Source organism: Uloborus diversus, chromosome 7, assembly GCF_026930045.1.
Source record: "Uloborus diversus isolate 005 chromosome 7, Udiv.v.3.1, whole genome shotgun sequence".
NCBI classification, from domain to species: Eukaryota; Metazoa; Arthropoda; class Arachnida; order Araneae; family Uloboridae; genus Uloborus; species Uloborus diversus.
The window spans coordinates 88146835-88165483 of record NC_072737.1 but is presented as its reverse complement, the minus strand read 5'-3'; the positions used below and the strand labels follow the sequence as shown (position 1 = coordinate 88165483).

Sequence of the window (18649 nt, the reverse complement as noted above, 5' to 3'; positions counted from 1 at the left end):
AAAGCTTTTCATCTTCCACAACTGATATCCCCCCCCCCCCCCCCGTCATTTCCTTATCACTGTTTCTTGGAATTAAAGGAGTGGTAATGGGCAGAGGCAGCGATTGGGTCTTAAAAGTTGCGGGCAGAAAAAAAAAAGAACTAAAAAGCATGATACTTTTTGCGGGCAGCAAAAAATGAAAAAGGAAAAAAAAGTCATAATTTTGTAACGACTAGTTTTGAGAGTATTGAAGCAGATAAGTGAAAACTGATGTCAGTCGTAACGTACGTTTTTAAGTTCATTCATTAAGATTTTAATGAATTTTGTACACAATAACTATTCAAAAGTTGAGATAAAAAAGAGGAAACTGGGCGCTTTTTCTAACTGGGGCTCTCGGGAGGTGCAATTGAGCAGACCGGCGCCTGTAGTAGTCGGCTTTATGGCGCCGTGGTTTCATTGGGTTGTTTAATTTTTAGACACGAAAAAGATTTGCCCATATTCAAGGTCATATTGCCAACTATCAATCATGCAATAGTGATACTCGAGATAAAATAAATAAATTAACCATAAAAAGTGTGTGTCGGGGGTTGCTCCGCCGAATCACCGCCGTTGGTAATGCAAAAAAGAGATGACAAACTGTTTTAACTGATTACTTTAAATGATTAAATGCTTTTTAAGACAAGTGTGTGCTGTCAGTATACCTTTATTAAGAAAAAACAGATTAATTACACTTGACGTAAAATGTAGTAAACCTTTCGCAATTGTTTCAATTGTGTTCTACAAAGGGAACAACAGCCCATTTTGAAAAAGGTAAATTAAGTAGTTCCTCCTAATAGCGGACACCTCCCAATAACGGACAAAACTTCTGGTCCCTTGACTGTCCACTATTCGGAGGTTTCACTGTAATTTGCTTGATTGAAAACCACTTCTTGAACATAGGCGGATTTAGGACGAAATATTTGGGGGTGCAACAATAACAGGGATCTAGGGGGGGGGGGTATTCCTGGAACAACAAGGCAGTGGCGAAATCATAAAATAATTTTAGAGCGGGACACACTTTTAAGTCTAAAAAAAACGATATAAACCATATTTAGTAAGATTAGGGGATGGGCAATTCTTAACATTTCAAACTGCAGAAAAAGTCTTAAATGAAAGTCGATATTAGAAGCAATAGGTGAATCCAGCTACTGGTGTTGAATGGGATTCACGCCCCAGAAAAAATTTGAAATAGTAGTTTTGAAAACACGGTTTTACAGTTCTTGGTGATATTTTAGGAGCAAGAAAGGTACGTGTGGTTCCAAGTATATTTTTAGAAATTTTAGTCTCATAAATGTGATTATAGTCCATATTTATAGTTTGCGTTAGGAATGAGACTCATAGACTGTCTCCAATCGATTTTTTGAGAAGCAGATAGAAATATGTACCCCCCCTCCCCTCCCCCACGCTACCTCTTTAACTTTTCATAATTGAAGTTCCAAAAATACTACGGAGGACAATTTTTGATGCTGCTACCGGATGGGGTGTTCTGGAGCTCTCCCCTGGAAAATTTTCGAAATTGAAGTCTTAAAAATGAAGTTCTTCTGCAATACTCCACGGTATTAAAAATAAATTCGCCGCCAATAATCTGAAGCTGTTGAAAAATTTAAATGTAAATATTTCTTTTTGAAAGAAATTAAAATTTTTCCCCAACCTTTTTTTTTCCGTAAAATAACTGCGTTTTCCCAAAATGAGATCTTTTCTTCTCTTCAGTAATAAAGAATATTTTTTGTAAAAATATCTACTCAGCATTTTGTGAGGAGGGTCACCAGTCTTGTTTCCCCTCACCCCTAGATGCACCACTGCAGCAAAATGACCGGGAATCATCCTTCAAAAAAATTTTGAAAATTTACCTTAAAAATGTTGGTTTTCGGTTGATTTCGGTGTAGATTTTGATGATAAAGTTTCTTGCAGTAGCCATGCTTTTTTTTTTTTTGACTTTATTAGCCATTGTTGTTTTAAAATAGAAGAATTGGTATTGATATACGAATAAATACCCAATTACAGAGCATGCAATTGTTCTATACAATAACACAGCACTGAATAATAAAGTGTTTGAGAAGTTTCTTTATTTGCAGGAAATTATTTATTAGGTTTTTTTTTTCAAATGGATAAAATTACTTTAATTCTTAATATGAGCACAGTTATGTTTTTCTTGCACTAGCGACGTGTGGTGGTACACTGGGATCAAGAAAATTTACTAGTATAGCAGCTATGCATTTTTTCCCCCCAACTGCGTTTCTGAGTGAAATAGGTATACTAAACTAATTTTTTTTCAAAACCCAACCAAAAATTTTGGGGGTGCGGTGCACCCCCTGGCACCCCTATAAATCCGCCTGTGTTCTTGAAGCATGCATTTTGTCTTCTACTAATTTTTGAAGAGTTAAATGAGATAAATGTTTTCATTTTTGTTTTCTTGACATTGTTTTGCAATATAATTACTTCATCTCAGATCCTCTATAATGTGTGCATATCATTTTAGGAAAAGCAATTTAATGATGAAAAGAGAAAATTAGAAAAAGAGTTGCAAATGGCTCGAAGAAATATGATTGAAATAGAAGTATGTATTAATTTGGAATTTCCTTACCTGTTTGATACTGATGTTTTTAGCAGTAGTAGCGGGTGACATTTATGGTATTATTACACAGTGCAACCATCTGCAACAGGAAAAAATTGTTTGATATCACCGACAATTGCATGCAGTACTTGCACCTAGTTGCAGGTTTAATCCAATGAGGATTCTCCAGACTGCATGACGTCAGCTTTTTCTCTCCGCTCTTCTGCTTGGCAGAAAAACTTGACAGTGTTAGGTGGTAACAGGAAAAAAAAACATGCCGACACAGAACAGTTTTTTTTTTTTTGTGTGCTAAAAGCAGCTTCATCTGCAACATGGTTCATAGAGACGGAGTCATTTTTAATCAAGTGCAAAGAACAAAGAAGTTTGTAGTACCACAAAGATGACAGCTCATAACAATTTTTGATGGAATTTGCCATAATAGGAAACACTTGGAGTATTTTCAAAATTTTTCACCAAGCATATTACCAAGTGCTTATCGTTTTAGTTTTTATTCCTTTTTTTTCTGTGATCTTAATACGAATAAAGCAAACACACATCTAGACTTTTTTCTTTTTCAAAACAAAAAAGTTAAAAAAGGACTTGTTTTTGCTAATTTATCAAAGAAATTAAAACTGCCAAAAAATATAAACAATGAAAAAGTGGGTTGCATTTAAAACAAAGCCAAAACTCATAAAAAGGAATCAGTATAGGAAATTTATCGCCAATTTGATGAGTTTCATAGTTGCAGTAGAGCCATTTCCATCAACTTTCCATACGGAAGAAGAAAAAAGCACAAATCTGAGAATAAAAATAAAAGTTTCAGTGATAACGTATTAATTCTGGACTGTGAAACGACAATCGTCTGCTGAGCATGGTAAACCTGTGAGTAGGTGGAGAAAGTTGCGCCAACTAAAGTTGCACCGTGTAATAGGATCATTAGTGCCACCCAGTCATTGCTAATTCTGGAATTTTTATTCCCTTGTTATCAACCTGATCAATGAATTATCTTGGCAACAAGCTTGAACATTTCAAGTTTGTCTATGAGAATTAACATTGAGTTTGCATTGTTCTGCCATAAAAAGGGCTTTTATCCCCCCTTTGAAAATAACTCTTTTTTTTTTTTTAAATAATTCTTCTCTCGTTCTAACTGTAGTTTTTTCAGTTAATGTTTTATGGATCTTCAATATTGTTATTAATAATTTGAATCATAAAAAAATCTCAATTTTGATAAAAAGTGCAGATATGACTCCTGTACTTAGTTCGGTAGTGTGGTCTTGGTGGTTTAAGAAAAGGTTGGGCGACACAGCTATTAACTATGTAAACTAATGCATTTATGTTTTTCATGAAAGCAATTCTCAAGATTTTTGATCTACATTTATACAATTTGTTTCAGCATCAGTATAATGAAGAAATTCAGGGACTGCAGAAGATGTATGAATTAAAATTACATCAAAAAAATGAAGACATTCAAGAAAACAGAATTCATTTGAAATACAGTGAAGAAATGGAACAGCTAAAGGTAAATTGCGCATGAAAAAAAAATATATTTTTTTTTTTTTCAATTTTTATCTGATTTTTTTCTACTATATGGCTTTTGAAATAAATGAGCTGTGGTGACTTATAAAATTAAGTTTTAAAATTGGTACAGATAAAAGGAGCAATCTAAATTTGAAAGTTAATAGAAAACTTCAGAGAACTTAAATTAATTCTTATTTTGGTGTTTAAAAATCTTTTTACTCAATTATTAATTTTTTAAGTCACTATAGTTGGAGCAAACCTAACCTGGCAGCATCATTGTTACCGTCTCGTAACACATTTTCAACTTTGTGATCCAAATTGTCTACGCAGTACTATTAAGGTTCATGACGTTCTTGAAAGAAAAAGCTTATGCTAGAAAACATTTATTTGAGACTATTTACATTATTTACATCATCTAATTAAACTTCTATCAATTAAAAATGGTCAAAATCTTATGTCAACTTCATCTTAAGAAACAAAATCTTATTCTATTTTTACACTGTTGCCACAAGTAAAAAGTAAATTTTAGTTGCCTCGAGGTGAGAAGGATGATTATTTCTTGTCTTCAAGGCTTATCTCCATCAGCCATAATGCCATGATTAGGATCTGCCTAGCCTGCACAATGCTGACAGGTTAGGCTTGCCGCAACTATAGGTGAAATCCCGTGACAGCGAACTTCTAGGGACTGCAAATTTTGTTCGTTGTAATGGGAAATCGGTTGTAATGGAATTCAAATAATGTAGTAACAATGAAATAAAGACCCCAACTGCCCTAATAAGGACATTAAATACCAAATAATAACTATTTCCTTAAGTTTTCATCATTATTCGATTTTGTTTGTGAAATTTGTGCTTCTAAGTTATATCGTCTTCCCCCGTCGATAGCTCCAAACTTCAATAATTTCTCGGACTCAAAAAGACACAACCCAATCTCGTTGTAGATTGTATTCACTCTTTATTATTTCTCAACTCCTCTTAATATTAGACATGCACTCTCACTCAAGTGCTGGCGACAGCAGCACCACTTTTTGTAATTTGCATTAGGCATAGGTGTTTTACTCATCTATGTTTGTATTATGTTTGAAGTTGCTCTTTTGTTTTCAGTCTTTGTGTGAAAAAGGTTTGGCAGCTATGGATGCTTCTCACAAAAAAATCATATCTGAATTAGAACTGAGGCACCAAAAAGAGTTGGAAGATTTAATGGCAGAAAGAGAGAAAGCATTAGCTGATGAGGCACATGCAACTGCAATAGGTATTTGTTTGAAATTATTACTGTTAATATCATTGTTATTATTTCGTTCTTGTTACTATCAATTTTAAGCATTTGAATCCATGCATTGAATGTTACTAGAACTTACGATTTAACATAATCCAACTCTGTATTTGATAAATTTGTGAAACCAAACAAATGCCATTAATCAAGACCAATAAAAGTTTACACAATTTAAATGTACGTGCTATGAGTTAGTTTCTTTGGAGTTCATAAATTTTAAGAAAAATATTGAAAGCATGCATTTGGATTCAATAAAGAGAAAAAAGTACAAGGACCATCAGATATGTACATAATGTAGTTTATAGTCGGCATTTAATGATTAAGTGAAAAGTACAGCAATAATTAAGACATAAATTTACCAGTACAGTCAGGGACTGATTTACGGCAGGGCATTTGGGGCCCGGGGCATTAAAGGAAAGGGGGCACCAAATTTCTGTCATCATTTTTTTTTTGAGCAAAAAGACAGAAATAAACTCCGAAACAGTTTTATGATGGACAATGTGAAGAAGTCATATTAGACTCCAAGCAAAGTTTTAAGGTTTCCTGTTTTTATGTAATCTTTACTAATATTATAAAGAGAGAAGGCGGATTTTTGTGTGTTAATATGTTCGAGGTAATCTCCGGAACCACTGCACCTATTTGAAAAATTCTTTCACTATATGAAAGGTGCTTTCTTACTGAGTAACATAGGCTATAATTCGAAAAAATCCGACAAATAGTTTTTTTATTCAAATTTAGGACCAAATTTCACGTAAATTGCCTATTATTGGCTATTAAAGGGGTGAAAAATTACTTGCACATGTTAATATTATATATCGTTAAAAAGGGTAGAATTTTCTGCTTTCTAAACAATTTATTTCAATGCTCTAACTTAATTACGGCAGGAGTAATTTGCGTTTTTAGCTCGAACTTTTTTAGGCTTAGCTGAAATTTAGGCAATACTTTCTTCATTAAATCTATCAATAAAATGTGAAGGAATTGTCAGTTTTCTTTTTGACAGCATTGGAAAAAGCGAAATTTTTTACTCCAGATCTCTCTCGAACTTTGGTCGAAAAAATTAGCTTCTATCTTCAAAGGAAAAAAGTTACAAGCGTTTTTAAATCAATTTCGAAATACGGCATTTTGATTCAGGTTGTCAACCATTTTATTTTCGCGTTTCCATGGTTACGCTTTTAAAATCCATCTTTCGCATTTTAATTTCTTAAAAGTATTTTGATATCTGTCGTCATTGTTTGGAAGGGTAATTTTGCATGGTGTTTTTTTTCTTCTTTAAGTTATTCTTAAAGTTATTAAGTTATTCTTTTAATTAATTGTTTAATATATGTCACTTGACACAATTTTTCTTTTCAAGGTAGACCGCGCAAAGCCGGGCAACGCAGCTCTTAATATATAAAGATTTGAAAGCTACTGTTAATGTGATTTTATACCTCTTTGTTTGTTTGGCGAAACATTTATTATTGCCAAAGAAAAAACATCCGCTTCACTCTCAAAAAGGCTGGGTTCCGGTAGCGTGGTCGCTTGGCACGTTAGGTGCTGAGCATAAGGCAACCATTAATGTAATTCATTGTTTTGGCGATTTGTTTTGAAAGAAAAGAAACTTTTGATTTGTTTTTATCCGAGTAAAATGTACGACATTTTCTTCTATTTTCTGACGATTCTTTAATGTTCCACGGGATGTTTTTTTTTTCGTTAGACGGATGGATTATGATAGCGAGGTTGCTGGGCAAGTTTGGCGATAAACAATAGAGCTGCAGAATTATTTTTACATTTGAAAGATATTATTTGATGTCTTTTTTTGTTTATTTGGCGAAATAGTTAAAATTGCAGTAAAAATCGCTTTACTCGCTAAATCGAGTTTTAAAGCAACTGCAAATCTAATTTAATGATTTGATGAAAAGTTTTAAATTCCAAAGAAAGTTAAATAGGTTTTTTTTTTTTTTTGAAAAGGTGTATACGCATTTTATACAAAGAAAAATGATCATTTCACATCAGAGGGGGAGGGGGCTTCAATTTCTTTTATTCAACGGACTTCCATTAAATTTTTAGCACGGGCATCGCTGTGCGGGTACTGCTAGTCTGTGATAATTTGATTACAAAACTAAAATTCAGGATGTCAGCCTATGATGGCATATTAAAGAAATTTTCTTGCTTGTTTAAATGCGACAAGCAAAATATTCGAGAAAGTGCAAAAGATCTTTAAAAATCTTACTCCTGTGATTTGGAGGAATCTTCCTGATGAATTTATTCATATTAGTTCAATCATCGGAAAAGAAAGTTTAATGACCGAAAAGTTAAAAAAAATCCATAAACTTAGTATAAATGGATACTTTTGCCAATGTAGATACAGCCCTGAAATTGTTTTTGACTTTGCCAATCTCCAGTTGTAGCGGAGAACGATCATTTTGACTATTGAAGAGAACTAAGTGTCCTTTGCGTACTCTCATTTCTGATAGTAAATTATCTTCATAAGCTCTATTATCAATAGAAGGAAGTTTGACCGCAAAACTTGGTTATAAGGACATTATAGAAGAATTTACTACAAGAAAACAGAGGAACGCAGAAAGCACATTATGATTTACCTTAACCAGCATAGTTTCTCCATCTGTGACTGTAAAAAATTTTCTTACATGAAAATCAGGAATTTATTTTAGAGTTTTCTTTCTATCAAAATAATATCCAAAAATTACCTTCATCTTTTTTTTTGGGGGGGGGGGGCACCACATTTGTCAGTGCCTCGGGGCACCCAAGTGTGTAAATTGGTCCCTGAGTACAGTCAAGCCCACTTATGGAATATTGGATAATAGAATATCCCACTTAATGTAATAAAATTCTAATATACTGCACCGTTGATGTGTGTTAAATAATTTTTTGTAGCAAATTGCCTTAATTTAAACTGCTTGGTAGGCTAAGTATTGGTACCAATACTTAGCCTACCACGCAGTTTAAATAAGCAAGTAAATTCTTGCTAATTTGATAAAAATGCAAATACTCGCTGACTTGTACGTTACCGACCTCTATAAAAACTTTCCAATTAGTATTATATGCCAACTGTTCCAGCTCTATGATAACGTAGCAGTTACTGCCCATTCTATTGTTCATATTGTTCAACTTTTCGTATTTACATGGTTTTCAATTTACATTGTTAATATTCTTTTGAGTTTCTTGTTGTTGTTTAGTACACTTGCCATTGTGCTACCTATGAGTGAGACTTTAAATTATATATATATATATATATATATATATATATTTGAAAGTAAAAGGTTCATAGATAGTGTCTAAAAAGGCTAGAAACGTGTTGAACTCGTACTTTTATAGCCAAGAGAGTAAAAATTTTACCCCCAGAGAATTTTGGGCTTAGTTAACTTCACCAAAAACGGCAACCCAAGTGACACTCGGGCATAGACCTTAGTGTTAAGTCACCCTTAAAATATTTCGGTTCGGGTTAAATAATTATAAAGACTTTCAAACTGTAAATCTGGCATTGAAATATTTTCTGTGTTTGCCTTTTTACCTTAAAAATTGAAACTTGTTATTTTTAATAGCATTGGAAGCTGTAAGAAAAGCTCATTCTGAAGAGTTACAGAGGCAAGTACAAAAATTTAAAGAAGAATTTGTCCTTAAAATGAACAAAAGGTTTGAAACTGAAGCATTCAAGAAATGTTATGAGTGAGTAACCCTCTTTCATAATTTTTTTGATTGAAAAGTATTGTAAATCAGTTAGCAGAAATAATTTAATAGTTAATATTATTTACAATTGATTACATATTCTTTAAAAGTTTTTTAATGCAAATTTTTATCGACATAAAATATCAAATCTTAATTAAGTCTTCACCCTGGAGTTTTTAGTGTGATTTCCAAGTCTCTTTTCTTTGTTCTACCAAAAGGGGGGGGGGGACAAGATTTCTTTTAAGACATTTATGTTGGCTATCAGGGGTGTAGAATATGTCCAAATGTCCGAACTAGGTTTGAGGGAAATTTTTTGGACTTTTAGAGTATTTTTGCAAAAAAAAAAAGTTAGAATTTTTTTTAATTGAATTTCACTGCTATAAAGGGATATTCCACTGGGTTATTGTGAAACCAATAACTTTAAAAGTTGTCGATTCAATTTTTACAATGTTATCGAAAAACTTTGGCTACTGATTTTGATTAAACTAATTAAACATGTTTATACTTGAGTAATATATGAGATTGCTAAGTTGCCCCACAAGATGTTTCTTTAAATATGATTTAAATGTAGTTTAGGGAAATGTTGAGGGCTAATTTTGTGCTTATAGGAAGTTTAACTCCTGAGAAATTTTCTGCACCCTTACTTAAGCTAAGTTTTTAAAAATAAATATATGAAAAGATTTTTTTAACATATAAATATATATTTTTTCCCACCATTCATGAAATTCCTACTTCTTTGAATGAGCCGACCACTTAATGATTCTAGTTTTATTTCGAAGAAATGTGGTCAACCATTGATACTTACTGTACTACTTACGACTAAATGGCATGACCTTAAGGGTCACGGATTTCGACAAAACTCTAAATATAAGTCCATCCCCACTAGATATAAACCCAGGTAAAGCGGTTTGGCTGCAACAAGGGTCCAAAGTTGCTAGTTTGGCACCAGAAATGCAATAGGCACCAGAAATTTCAATGTTTCCAACGAAATTTTAGACTTCAACACTATGTTCCATGTCCCAACACATTTTGCATCTTTTGTTAGTACAACGAGTGGAATCGAGAACAAAAATTTATTTATGGGTATTATTTAAGTTACTTGAAAAGTCAAACCGATCTTGTATTTTTTTTTTTTTTATTAGCTTGAGTAATAAATTGAAGCTTTTTCTTCTCTCCCATTTTTGCTTATCATTGTGGAATACCTTTGATAGCAGACGATTAATATCCAGTTAAATTCAATATTTTCATTAGCAAACGGTAAATACTTTTTACTAGTAGAAAATTAATGTAAAAGGAAAATAATTAGTTTCATTTGCAAATGATAAATATTCTGTAACTATTTTATTTTGGCATTCAAGTCATTGAAATTAAAAGTAGTGTCCAATTTGAATTTGAAAACCCTTTATTAAAAATTCGTATTCAACATAATTATTTCAAAGGTAAGTGCATGCAAAAGGCTCATACTGCAGTAAAATAACAGAAAAAAGAGTAAAAATGGTAATTCTAAAAGAAACTCCATTGCAATTCAGAGTCCAAATTATCAACTTTGAACCCCCGTTGCAGCCGAACTAGGCCCTATGCAGTCAAACCGCTTTACCTCGGCTCATACCTAGTGGGAATTAACCTATATCTAGGATTTTGTCTAAATCCGTGACCCTCAAGGTCGTGCCGTTTAGTAGTTAGATGCTTTGATTTTATTAAATATTTGGCTAAAATACCCTATTTAAGTAAAGGAAGTAATTATTGTATCAAATGAAACAAAGTTCATTAAAATACCAATTCAATTAAACATTATGTATTCACATGATTTTTTCCCCATTCAGGTCTGATTTATCTAGTGTAAAACATGAAATTCTTTCAATGACAGAAAAATATTCAGTCAAGTGTTTAGAAAATGCTACGTTACACGAAAAGTTGGAGGTGATGACTCAACAACTTAAAACAACAACTACTCAAGTAAGAGTTCAGTTTTTGTTTTTTTTCCTCATATAGTCAAAGTGAAATAGCTGTATTTCCTTTACACAAATATTCAAGCATATTTGAAAATTCTAATCAAGTGTTTTGCAGTGCTATATTTTAAATTACTCTGAATAAAAACAGACATTGTTTTACTGACAGTTTTCATTTCAGCTTTTTAGCATATGCCATTCTGTAATGGAATAGATAATGAATTTTAAAAGAACATTTTCCTTTTTAAAAAGTGAAATTTATTTATTTCCACCCTTACAATTTCTGCCCTTTTATTCTTATCTGTCAGTGTAAAAGAGAAAAATGTGATACTTTATTTGTTGCTGACTAAATTGGTGAAAAACAAATATCTCCTGATTGTCTCTTTTGGTTAATTAACTGTAAACTTTAATCATATCTTAAATAAAGAAATAAAGCAAACTAGGATTTACACTAAAATTGATAAGAAACAAAATATTAACATTTGCAAGTAAATAAAAATGAGCTTTTTCTATTTCATGGAATCTAAGTAAAATGATATAATTTCCAAAACCTGCGAAACTTTTGCAATTTATGTGATACAATGTATCATTAGATATCAACGTCTCTACTTGAATAAATATATCCAGTGCCAGATTATGAACGAACTGCCATATTCAATTGTAAGCGAGAAAACTAGTTTTTGTACTCTTCAATTCATTTTTAAATCCCACAAAAAATATTTTCTCAATAGACACAAATCAACTTCAACAAATGAGCAAACAATTTCTACAAAATTTGGGCTAAATAAATAAGAACTATGGTTGCCTTTCCTTTAACATCTGCGCTGCATTTATAAATGAATTTTGAAATTTATCTCAAAATATAGCTATAAAAGTGATTGTGCCAAAATGTCAATTTTATTTTCAGAATTTTACTATAGATTTTTTTTAGCATCATCAGCAATTATATTATAGAAGGATATGTTTCAAGCAGGTTTCAATCTTAAATTTAAATTTTTCTTTCAGACACTGCTTTGTGCAAATGTTAAATTATATTGTCTGAGACACTTTCTAATGCTTTTGAATACACCCAAACCTGTTTTTATGCAGTGGATAGGGACTGCATAAAAAAAAATTGCATTCAAAATAATTGTTCAAAACTTCATGACTGGCTACAAAAAGCTGTTTTTGCAACACAGTTTTTTTTTTTTTTTTTTTTAATTTTATACGGTGGATAGGGACTGCATAAAAAAAGTCTCACGTAGAAAATAACCCCAAATGTTATATTTAAATAAAATCAAAAGAAACCAAGTTATGATAATTTTGCCAACTCTGGAAAATTTTCCGGAATAAGAAATTTTTTGAGAGGTCACAATGACTTCCCATGGGGATGCCCCTGTCGTCACTTGAAGATAATACCTTGCATTCGTTTCATAAATAACTAGTGGTACCCGCACAGCTTTGCCCGTTGTTGAAAATTAAAAGGTCATTCCGATTGCCTGTACATTTACAAATAATAGATGACGAATTTCTTGTCATTTGGCTATGTTCATTAGCTCTCCCATTCCACGTCATGATATATATTTCGTAATTTACTCGTCCATCTGATGATAATTTTGCTACGGAAAATGTTTTTAAAATTGGAATAGAAAAAGAACCACATCAAATTTTCGAAAAATCGCTTTGAGGTGCACACCCCCATGCTACAAAATAACTTTGTGCCAAATTTCATGAAAATTGGCCGAACGGTCTAGGCGCTATGCGCGTCACAGAGATCCAGATATCCCACAGACATCCTCCAGACAGAGAGACTTTGAGCTTTCGTTTTATAAATAATTTTCATACACCACACAAAAAGTAAAAAATCACACAAAAAAAGACCGCACAAAAACAGGTTTGGGTGTATTTTGTTTCAAATTGTCTTGGAATTTAAACTATCAGCACTATGTCACAGATTTTATTCTTGATTGTTTATCTGCAGGTGGTTGAACTGCTAGCAAAAAATCAGCAATTACAAGCTCGCTTGACTTCTGGTAGTCTTCAGAAACAAGAAGAGTTGTTGTAATTAAACTATGATCAAGTAGTAAAGAAATGATTGCTCTTGAATTTAGGTAAGTTTTTAGAATTTTGGGAAACACGACAAAAGTGGCCTCAGCATTTTAAAATAACAATATTTAAGTACAGATTTGCCTAACTATATGAATATTTTAAAAATTATTAACAAAAGTATTTAAGCAAACTTACTAAAATAGTGATTCTTTCTATCAATGCTTGTATTTGAAAATATGATGACAATAAAAAAATTAAAATATTTGTATGAAAATTCAAAAATTCAGGTGAGCCTAGGCAGTGGTGACCTGATCTGTAGATCCTCTGTGTTCGCTAATAGTGATTGGGGGAGGTACGGTCACCTCCCGCTACAACGTGATTCGACTTATGAGAAATGGCTATAACGCCAATTTTTCCCGAGTAACGAATTTTAGGGCTTACTCAAATTTTTCGCCCACAATACGAATCTTTTGGAAGGAAGTATCAGCTTTGTTATTGGCTACTAAATATTGATTTCGTGAATGTTATTACATCTTTTTGACCATCACTGACAGTTAAAGTTATCACACCAAACTCAGGGTTCATACTCTATTTAGATAAAAAAATTCCAAGGCTTTTTCATGACTTCATAAACATTTTCATGACCTTGTTACATGGGAGAGAATAGTAGCCTATTTAATATCAAACTTGCCAATTTTTGGCAATGAGCATTAGCAAAACTTCCATGTGAACACCATTACCTCATTGAAGCACTTACTCATGATTGAAAAAATATCAGTATACATCTAAAAAACTCAACTATTATTATGTCTTTATCATATAAATTTAAGTAAAGTAAAATACAGTGAAAGCAATACAATGATAATTAAGTGTCTAAAAATTTCTTTGTAAAAGGGCAGAATGATAATAAATGGAAGAAAGGTTAAATGAGTCATTACTAAGTTTCAATAAATTTGCTTCAAAAGTTGCATTTTAATGTCAACAGTGCATTTAATCATCCACATAATTTGACAGTATTTTGGTTCTTTAAAGTAAACCCACATACTGCTGTAAACTTATGTTTCTAAACCAGATATTTATTTTAAAAAAAACATTCAGTAGCGAATTAATCTTTTGATTCAAATGTACTTGTTAACTTATTTACACATTTTCAAATGCATATAAATTAATAGTGTTAGATTCCTGACATTGAACGTAACAGTGGGTCGCATGGATTAGTTTTTTAGGAGTTATGTTGGGCACTACTGTTTTAGAATATTAGTTTTTGTATACTATCGCCTGACTAAAGATCTTCATTTTCTAAAACTTTCAACAAATTGAGATAAACTGATAAATTAGTAATTAAGTTTTTACGAGTGACGGAAACGAACTCGGATGCAATTGAATTGCGTTTTTTAGTGGGCATGGCAAAATCAAGAACGTGCAAATTCTCTACTATACAACATAAAATATAAAAAGTGTTTAAAATAATGGTAAATACGAAATGAATGATATCCAAGCAATAAGATCACATTGAAAAAAGGACAAGCGGCTGCTACAGAAGTGGATGTAATGAGATTTCAAAATTCATATTTCTTTTTGGGATTGTTCAATTATCCAGTTTTAATAACTTTTATGTGTGCAATACTGTTAAATCACTCCAGATTTCTAATGCTCTTTTAGCTATTGTTACTTTCTCTTAGTCCAGGACATTTTCCCATCACTTTTAATAAATTTCCATGACTTTGAGTGCAAAATTCAATTTTCCATGACTTTTCCAGGTCTGAAATTTGCTTATTTTTTTCCATGATTTTCCAGGATTTCCATGACCCGTACAAACCCTGCAAACTAGTCTTGTGCATCAAATAACCACTCAGTAGCTTTCATTTATTTAATTTTTTTTTTTTCATTCTAAATATAAAATTTGATGAAATATAATGGCACCTTAGGGTCGCCTTCATCTAAAGTTGGTGAAGATAGGAAGAAAAAAAAAGTTCCTGAATTATAAAAATTGGAAAAAAAAAAAAAGCTAAAATTCTCGATATGCTGGAGCAACTACAAAACGTTGACAATAGCGTGACAATAAGTATGAGTGAATCTTCCATATGTACAATTAAAAGTTAGATCAGAAATATATCCGTAAGAGGTTCAGAACTTAATTTCAATATTGAAGCTTGCAGAGCAATCTAGCAAAGTTATATATTATGAAAATGGAAGTTGTTCTTGTATTGTGGATTAATAAAGAGATCAGGAAAAGGGGATGTTGCCACAAATTGAAACATTATAAAAGAAATAGCGAAGCAACCGTATTCAAAAATGTATTAGATAAGAATAATGATTTGATCATGGAGTATAAATCACCACTATCTTCATTTTTTAACTCTTAAATATTGTTACTATATCTGCAGTACTATTATAGTGCATAATTTTAATTTTACTACATGCTGTGCATACTGTGTTGTTTAATTTTATGTCTTTCATTCCCATTGGTCATTAGTTTTGTGCATCATAAAGTATTTCATGTTGTAACAGTTTTTATTTTTTAAATGCAGTAAAAGTTCAGTTTTTTATGCAAGAAATTGTAGTGTATGGTTAAGGAATGCTTTAGAGCTGTTTGAGGGGTGTTTATAAGTGACTTAAAGTATTTGGTATGCTTTAAAAAAAATTGTATGTATATATTTTTCCAACGCGAAATTTCGACTTACGCGAGAAGTCTTGGAACGCATCCCTCGCGTAAGTTGGGACTCGACTGTATAATATGTTGTGGTCACTAAGTCTTCAAAGTTCCCATTAAAATTAATACCTCTGGGGGTGCTGAACTTGGAGTTGTTCGACTTCTGGTTTGGATCAAAATTATCAAAATGTTGATAAATGGTTCTTCTGTCTACCGCATGCTTCTGCATGTTGGAAAAGTTTAAATTCAAAATGGAAAACATGAACAAATGAACATATTGCAAAAAATAAAAGTTCTGGAAGCTCATGCCACAATGAGTGCCGAATTTAAAAAACTCTTGGTGAAAAAATGTTTGCTAAAAGCGTCTCTTTATAGTAGTGTAAAGTATGAAAACAAGTCAGCATTACTAGTACATTGATCTATAAAACACAGGGTTGGCAGGTTTCTGCCGAGGCGGTAAAAACCACTGGTAGAAACCGGTTAAAACCGGCATGGCAAAAACCCCTTTCTGCCACATTTATGGCAGAAACTGGCAGAAACTCAAAAAATGACATAAATGCAACTCCTGACATACAATAGAAAATGTATAAGAAAAATAATTAAATATTAACCCAAACACAATTTATTTACAACACTACCACCATTCAAAATCAAATTTTACATTGTTTCCCCACTGCAGCTGCCTCTAACAAAATAAAAGTTTTGACGCTGTTTCTAAACCTAACCAATTTCCCAATTCGTTGTGCACAAAGGAGAAATTTGAGAAGATTCTTTCAATCCCAGCAGAACAAGGTGGCATTATCCTCAAAGAACAAGCAAGATTCACATAACTTTCATCTATAGCACATTTTTTCAAACTGCACCACCATGCAGTATTTGGAGTAGTTGTTACCACGTGATTGGAAAAATAGGTTTTGGGAAAAGGGGCCGATTTGTTTTGTAAAGCAATGGTATAAGGTACATAATCAGGGTTAATATTTGTGAGTAAAGTGCGGGCACTTTCTTCTTGATTACATGATAAATTTACTCTCAAATACTTTGGATGGAGCATATAGGCGAGTAAATGATTATCAGTAACTGCTTGATTAAGCTCTTTTAGAATAGCTTTGTTCAGTTATATTAAGTGTAAAATGAGAAGTTCTTGAATTTTAGAGTTTAATGAAATAAAACAAATCTGTATTTATTTAAATATTTGATATATATATATATATATATATATATATATATTACACTTTATATTAAATGCAAACAAAATAATTATAAACAACAAACTGAAAAATTTGTTATTTACAACATTACAAGGCTAAAATTTCTAACGCATAGCAATTTCAACTATGATAAATTTTACTTTGCTTTGGAAATGTCAGTTTTGTTATTTAACATATTTTTACACTAATTATTAAATAACTATTATATTAAGTTTTTGCAATGACGAAATGGAGTTATATTTTTTATTTTACTTAATTGCCTGTCATTAAGTAATTACTAGAGCTATTAAAAACGTTTTCTAGTTTTTGCCAGTTTCTACCAGTTTCTGCCGGTTTTTACCGGTTATAACCAGTTTCTGCCACTGGCAGGGCAAAAACCAGTTTCTGCCGGCAAAAAGCCAACCCTGATAAAACACAGTAATGGTAATTGATTTTTGTGGGGATGTTTAGGTATCTTTAAAGACATGCTAATAAACAGACAAATCAATGCATCCCATAGTTTTGGATATATTTTTTTTTTTTTGGGGGGGGGGGCAGAATATCACTCAGCAATCTTACCTATTAGTAATATTTTGAACATTTAAATGTAATCCTTTGTTTTGAGATTCAAAAGAACATATTGTATAGTAGTACAGCTTAAAAAGTATTAAATCTTGATCATGTCCAAATATTTCATTTATATTTACAGGATATTTAGAAATGCTTTGCAGTAGATGACTTTCCAAGAAGTTAGCTTGGTTTGCTGCATCTATGAAGATCAGGAACTTTCTACATTTTAATTTTTCATTTGTAATTTAAATCATGTTTCACTTGTTAATTTGTAATTTTGTATCACTGAGAGAAGAAAAAGTTTCATATTTTAGATTTTTATTGGTTACATTGTTGAAATCATTGATTACTATTTATTTGATTGCAAAACTTTTTTTGTCTTGAAATTGCTTTTATCCCACTAAAATAGAAATACCCCCCCCCCCCCCCTTGTCCTTATGAAAATAATAAATTATTTTTGGAAATATTGTGTGAAGTAAAACTTCCAAATGAATTACAATCTTTAAATATAAAGCCTCTAGTAAAATACATATAAATGAGAGTATAAGTAAAATAGCCTTACATGCAGCAAATTACCCCCTATAACGCTATCATAAAGCAAGTTTTATAAATTAAACATGCTCATCCTTACACCAGTAATATATTTTGTTGAATAAAATGTTAAATATTAAACTGAGCTCATATTCCATGAGAGATATCCTACAGCAAAAATGTTGATATAGACTTGTATATATATTATTTGTAATCTAGAATATGTTATGTAAATTAAACACTGTTATAGAGTCAAATGTTGTATGTTTATTAAAACATTGACTGATAGAGCTTATGTTTAATCAAGACTGAATATTTTCCGTTTAATGAACCCTTTATATATATTACTGTTGAAACATTTAGAAGATGCTGCAAAAAATAATTTTTATATCTAAGAACTATACTTATTATATTGATGCCTGATATTTTTACTATCAAATACAGAGAAAATCTTATCTATACAGTATACACATGTAGATAATGTATTATATTGTACAGTAAAGAAGAAAAATAGCAATAATTTTCTCACGAAGCCATACTTTCTTTATATTTTTGTAGTAAATAATTCTGTTCTGTCAGAGAATTTAATGATTGTTACGTGCAGACTGTTGTTGGTTGTATATTTTATAAATTAAAGTCTTTAATCTTTTTAGAATATGTTCATAGAACTGAAGTACAAAATAAATAAATAAAACTATCTTAT

At 31.6% G+C, this 18649-nt stretch overlaps 2 protein-coding genes across 2 annotated transcripts in view; one reads left to right on the top strand and one right to left on the bottom strand.

Annotated features, from left to right (window-relative positions):
- LOC129226781 (cryptochrome-1-like) overlaps positions 1 to 2462 on the bottom strand; it is an 11602-nt gene extending 9140 nt beyond the window's left edge. Inside the window, exon 1 of the mRNA XM_054861409.1 lies at positions 2458 to 2462. Within this exon, the coding sequence (XP_054717384.1) occupies positions 2458 to 2462 (5 nt within the window). The remainder of the gene's footprint in view (positions 1 to 2457) is intronic.
- A 39-nt stretch (positions 2463 to 2501) lies between these two features.
- On the top strand, positions 2502 to 18649 carry LOC129226377 (protein outspread-like). Its single transcript, XM_054860980.1, has 7 exons — positions 2502 to 2575; positions 3966 to 4091; positions 5194 to 5341; positions 8905 to 9028; positions 10852 to 10984; positions 12938 to 13067; positions 17555 to 18649. Exons 1-6 carry the CDS (start codon positions 2546 to 2548, stop codon positions 13019 to 13021), a joined length of 645 nt encoding a protein of 214 aa, XP_054716955.1. The 5' UTR covers positions 2502 to 2545; the 3' UTR covers positions 13022 to 13067; positions 17555 to 18649.

What these genes read in the sequence shown, in the direction of transcription:
- LOC129226377 (XM_054860980.1), top strand. Translation starts at nt 2,546, where the DNA reads ATGGCTCGAAGAAATATGATTGAAATAGAA. An exon ending in GAAATATGATTGAAATAGAA is followed by an intron (nt 2,576 to 3,965) that starts GTATGTATTAAT and finishes AATTTGTTTCAG; the next exon opens with CATCAGTATAATGAAGAAAT. An exon ending in GGCACATGCAACTGCAATAG is followed by an intron (nt 5,342 to 8,904) that starts GTATTTGTTTGA and finishes TATTTTTAATAG; the next exon opens with CATTGGAAGCTGTAAGAAAA.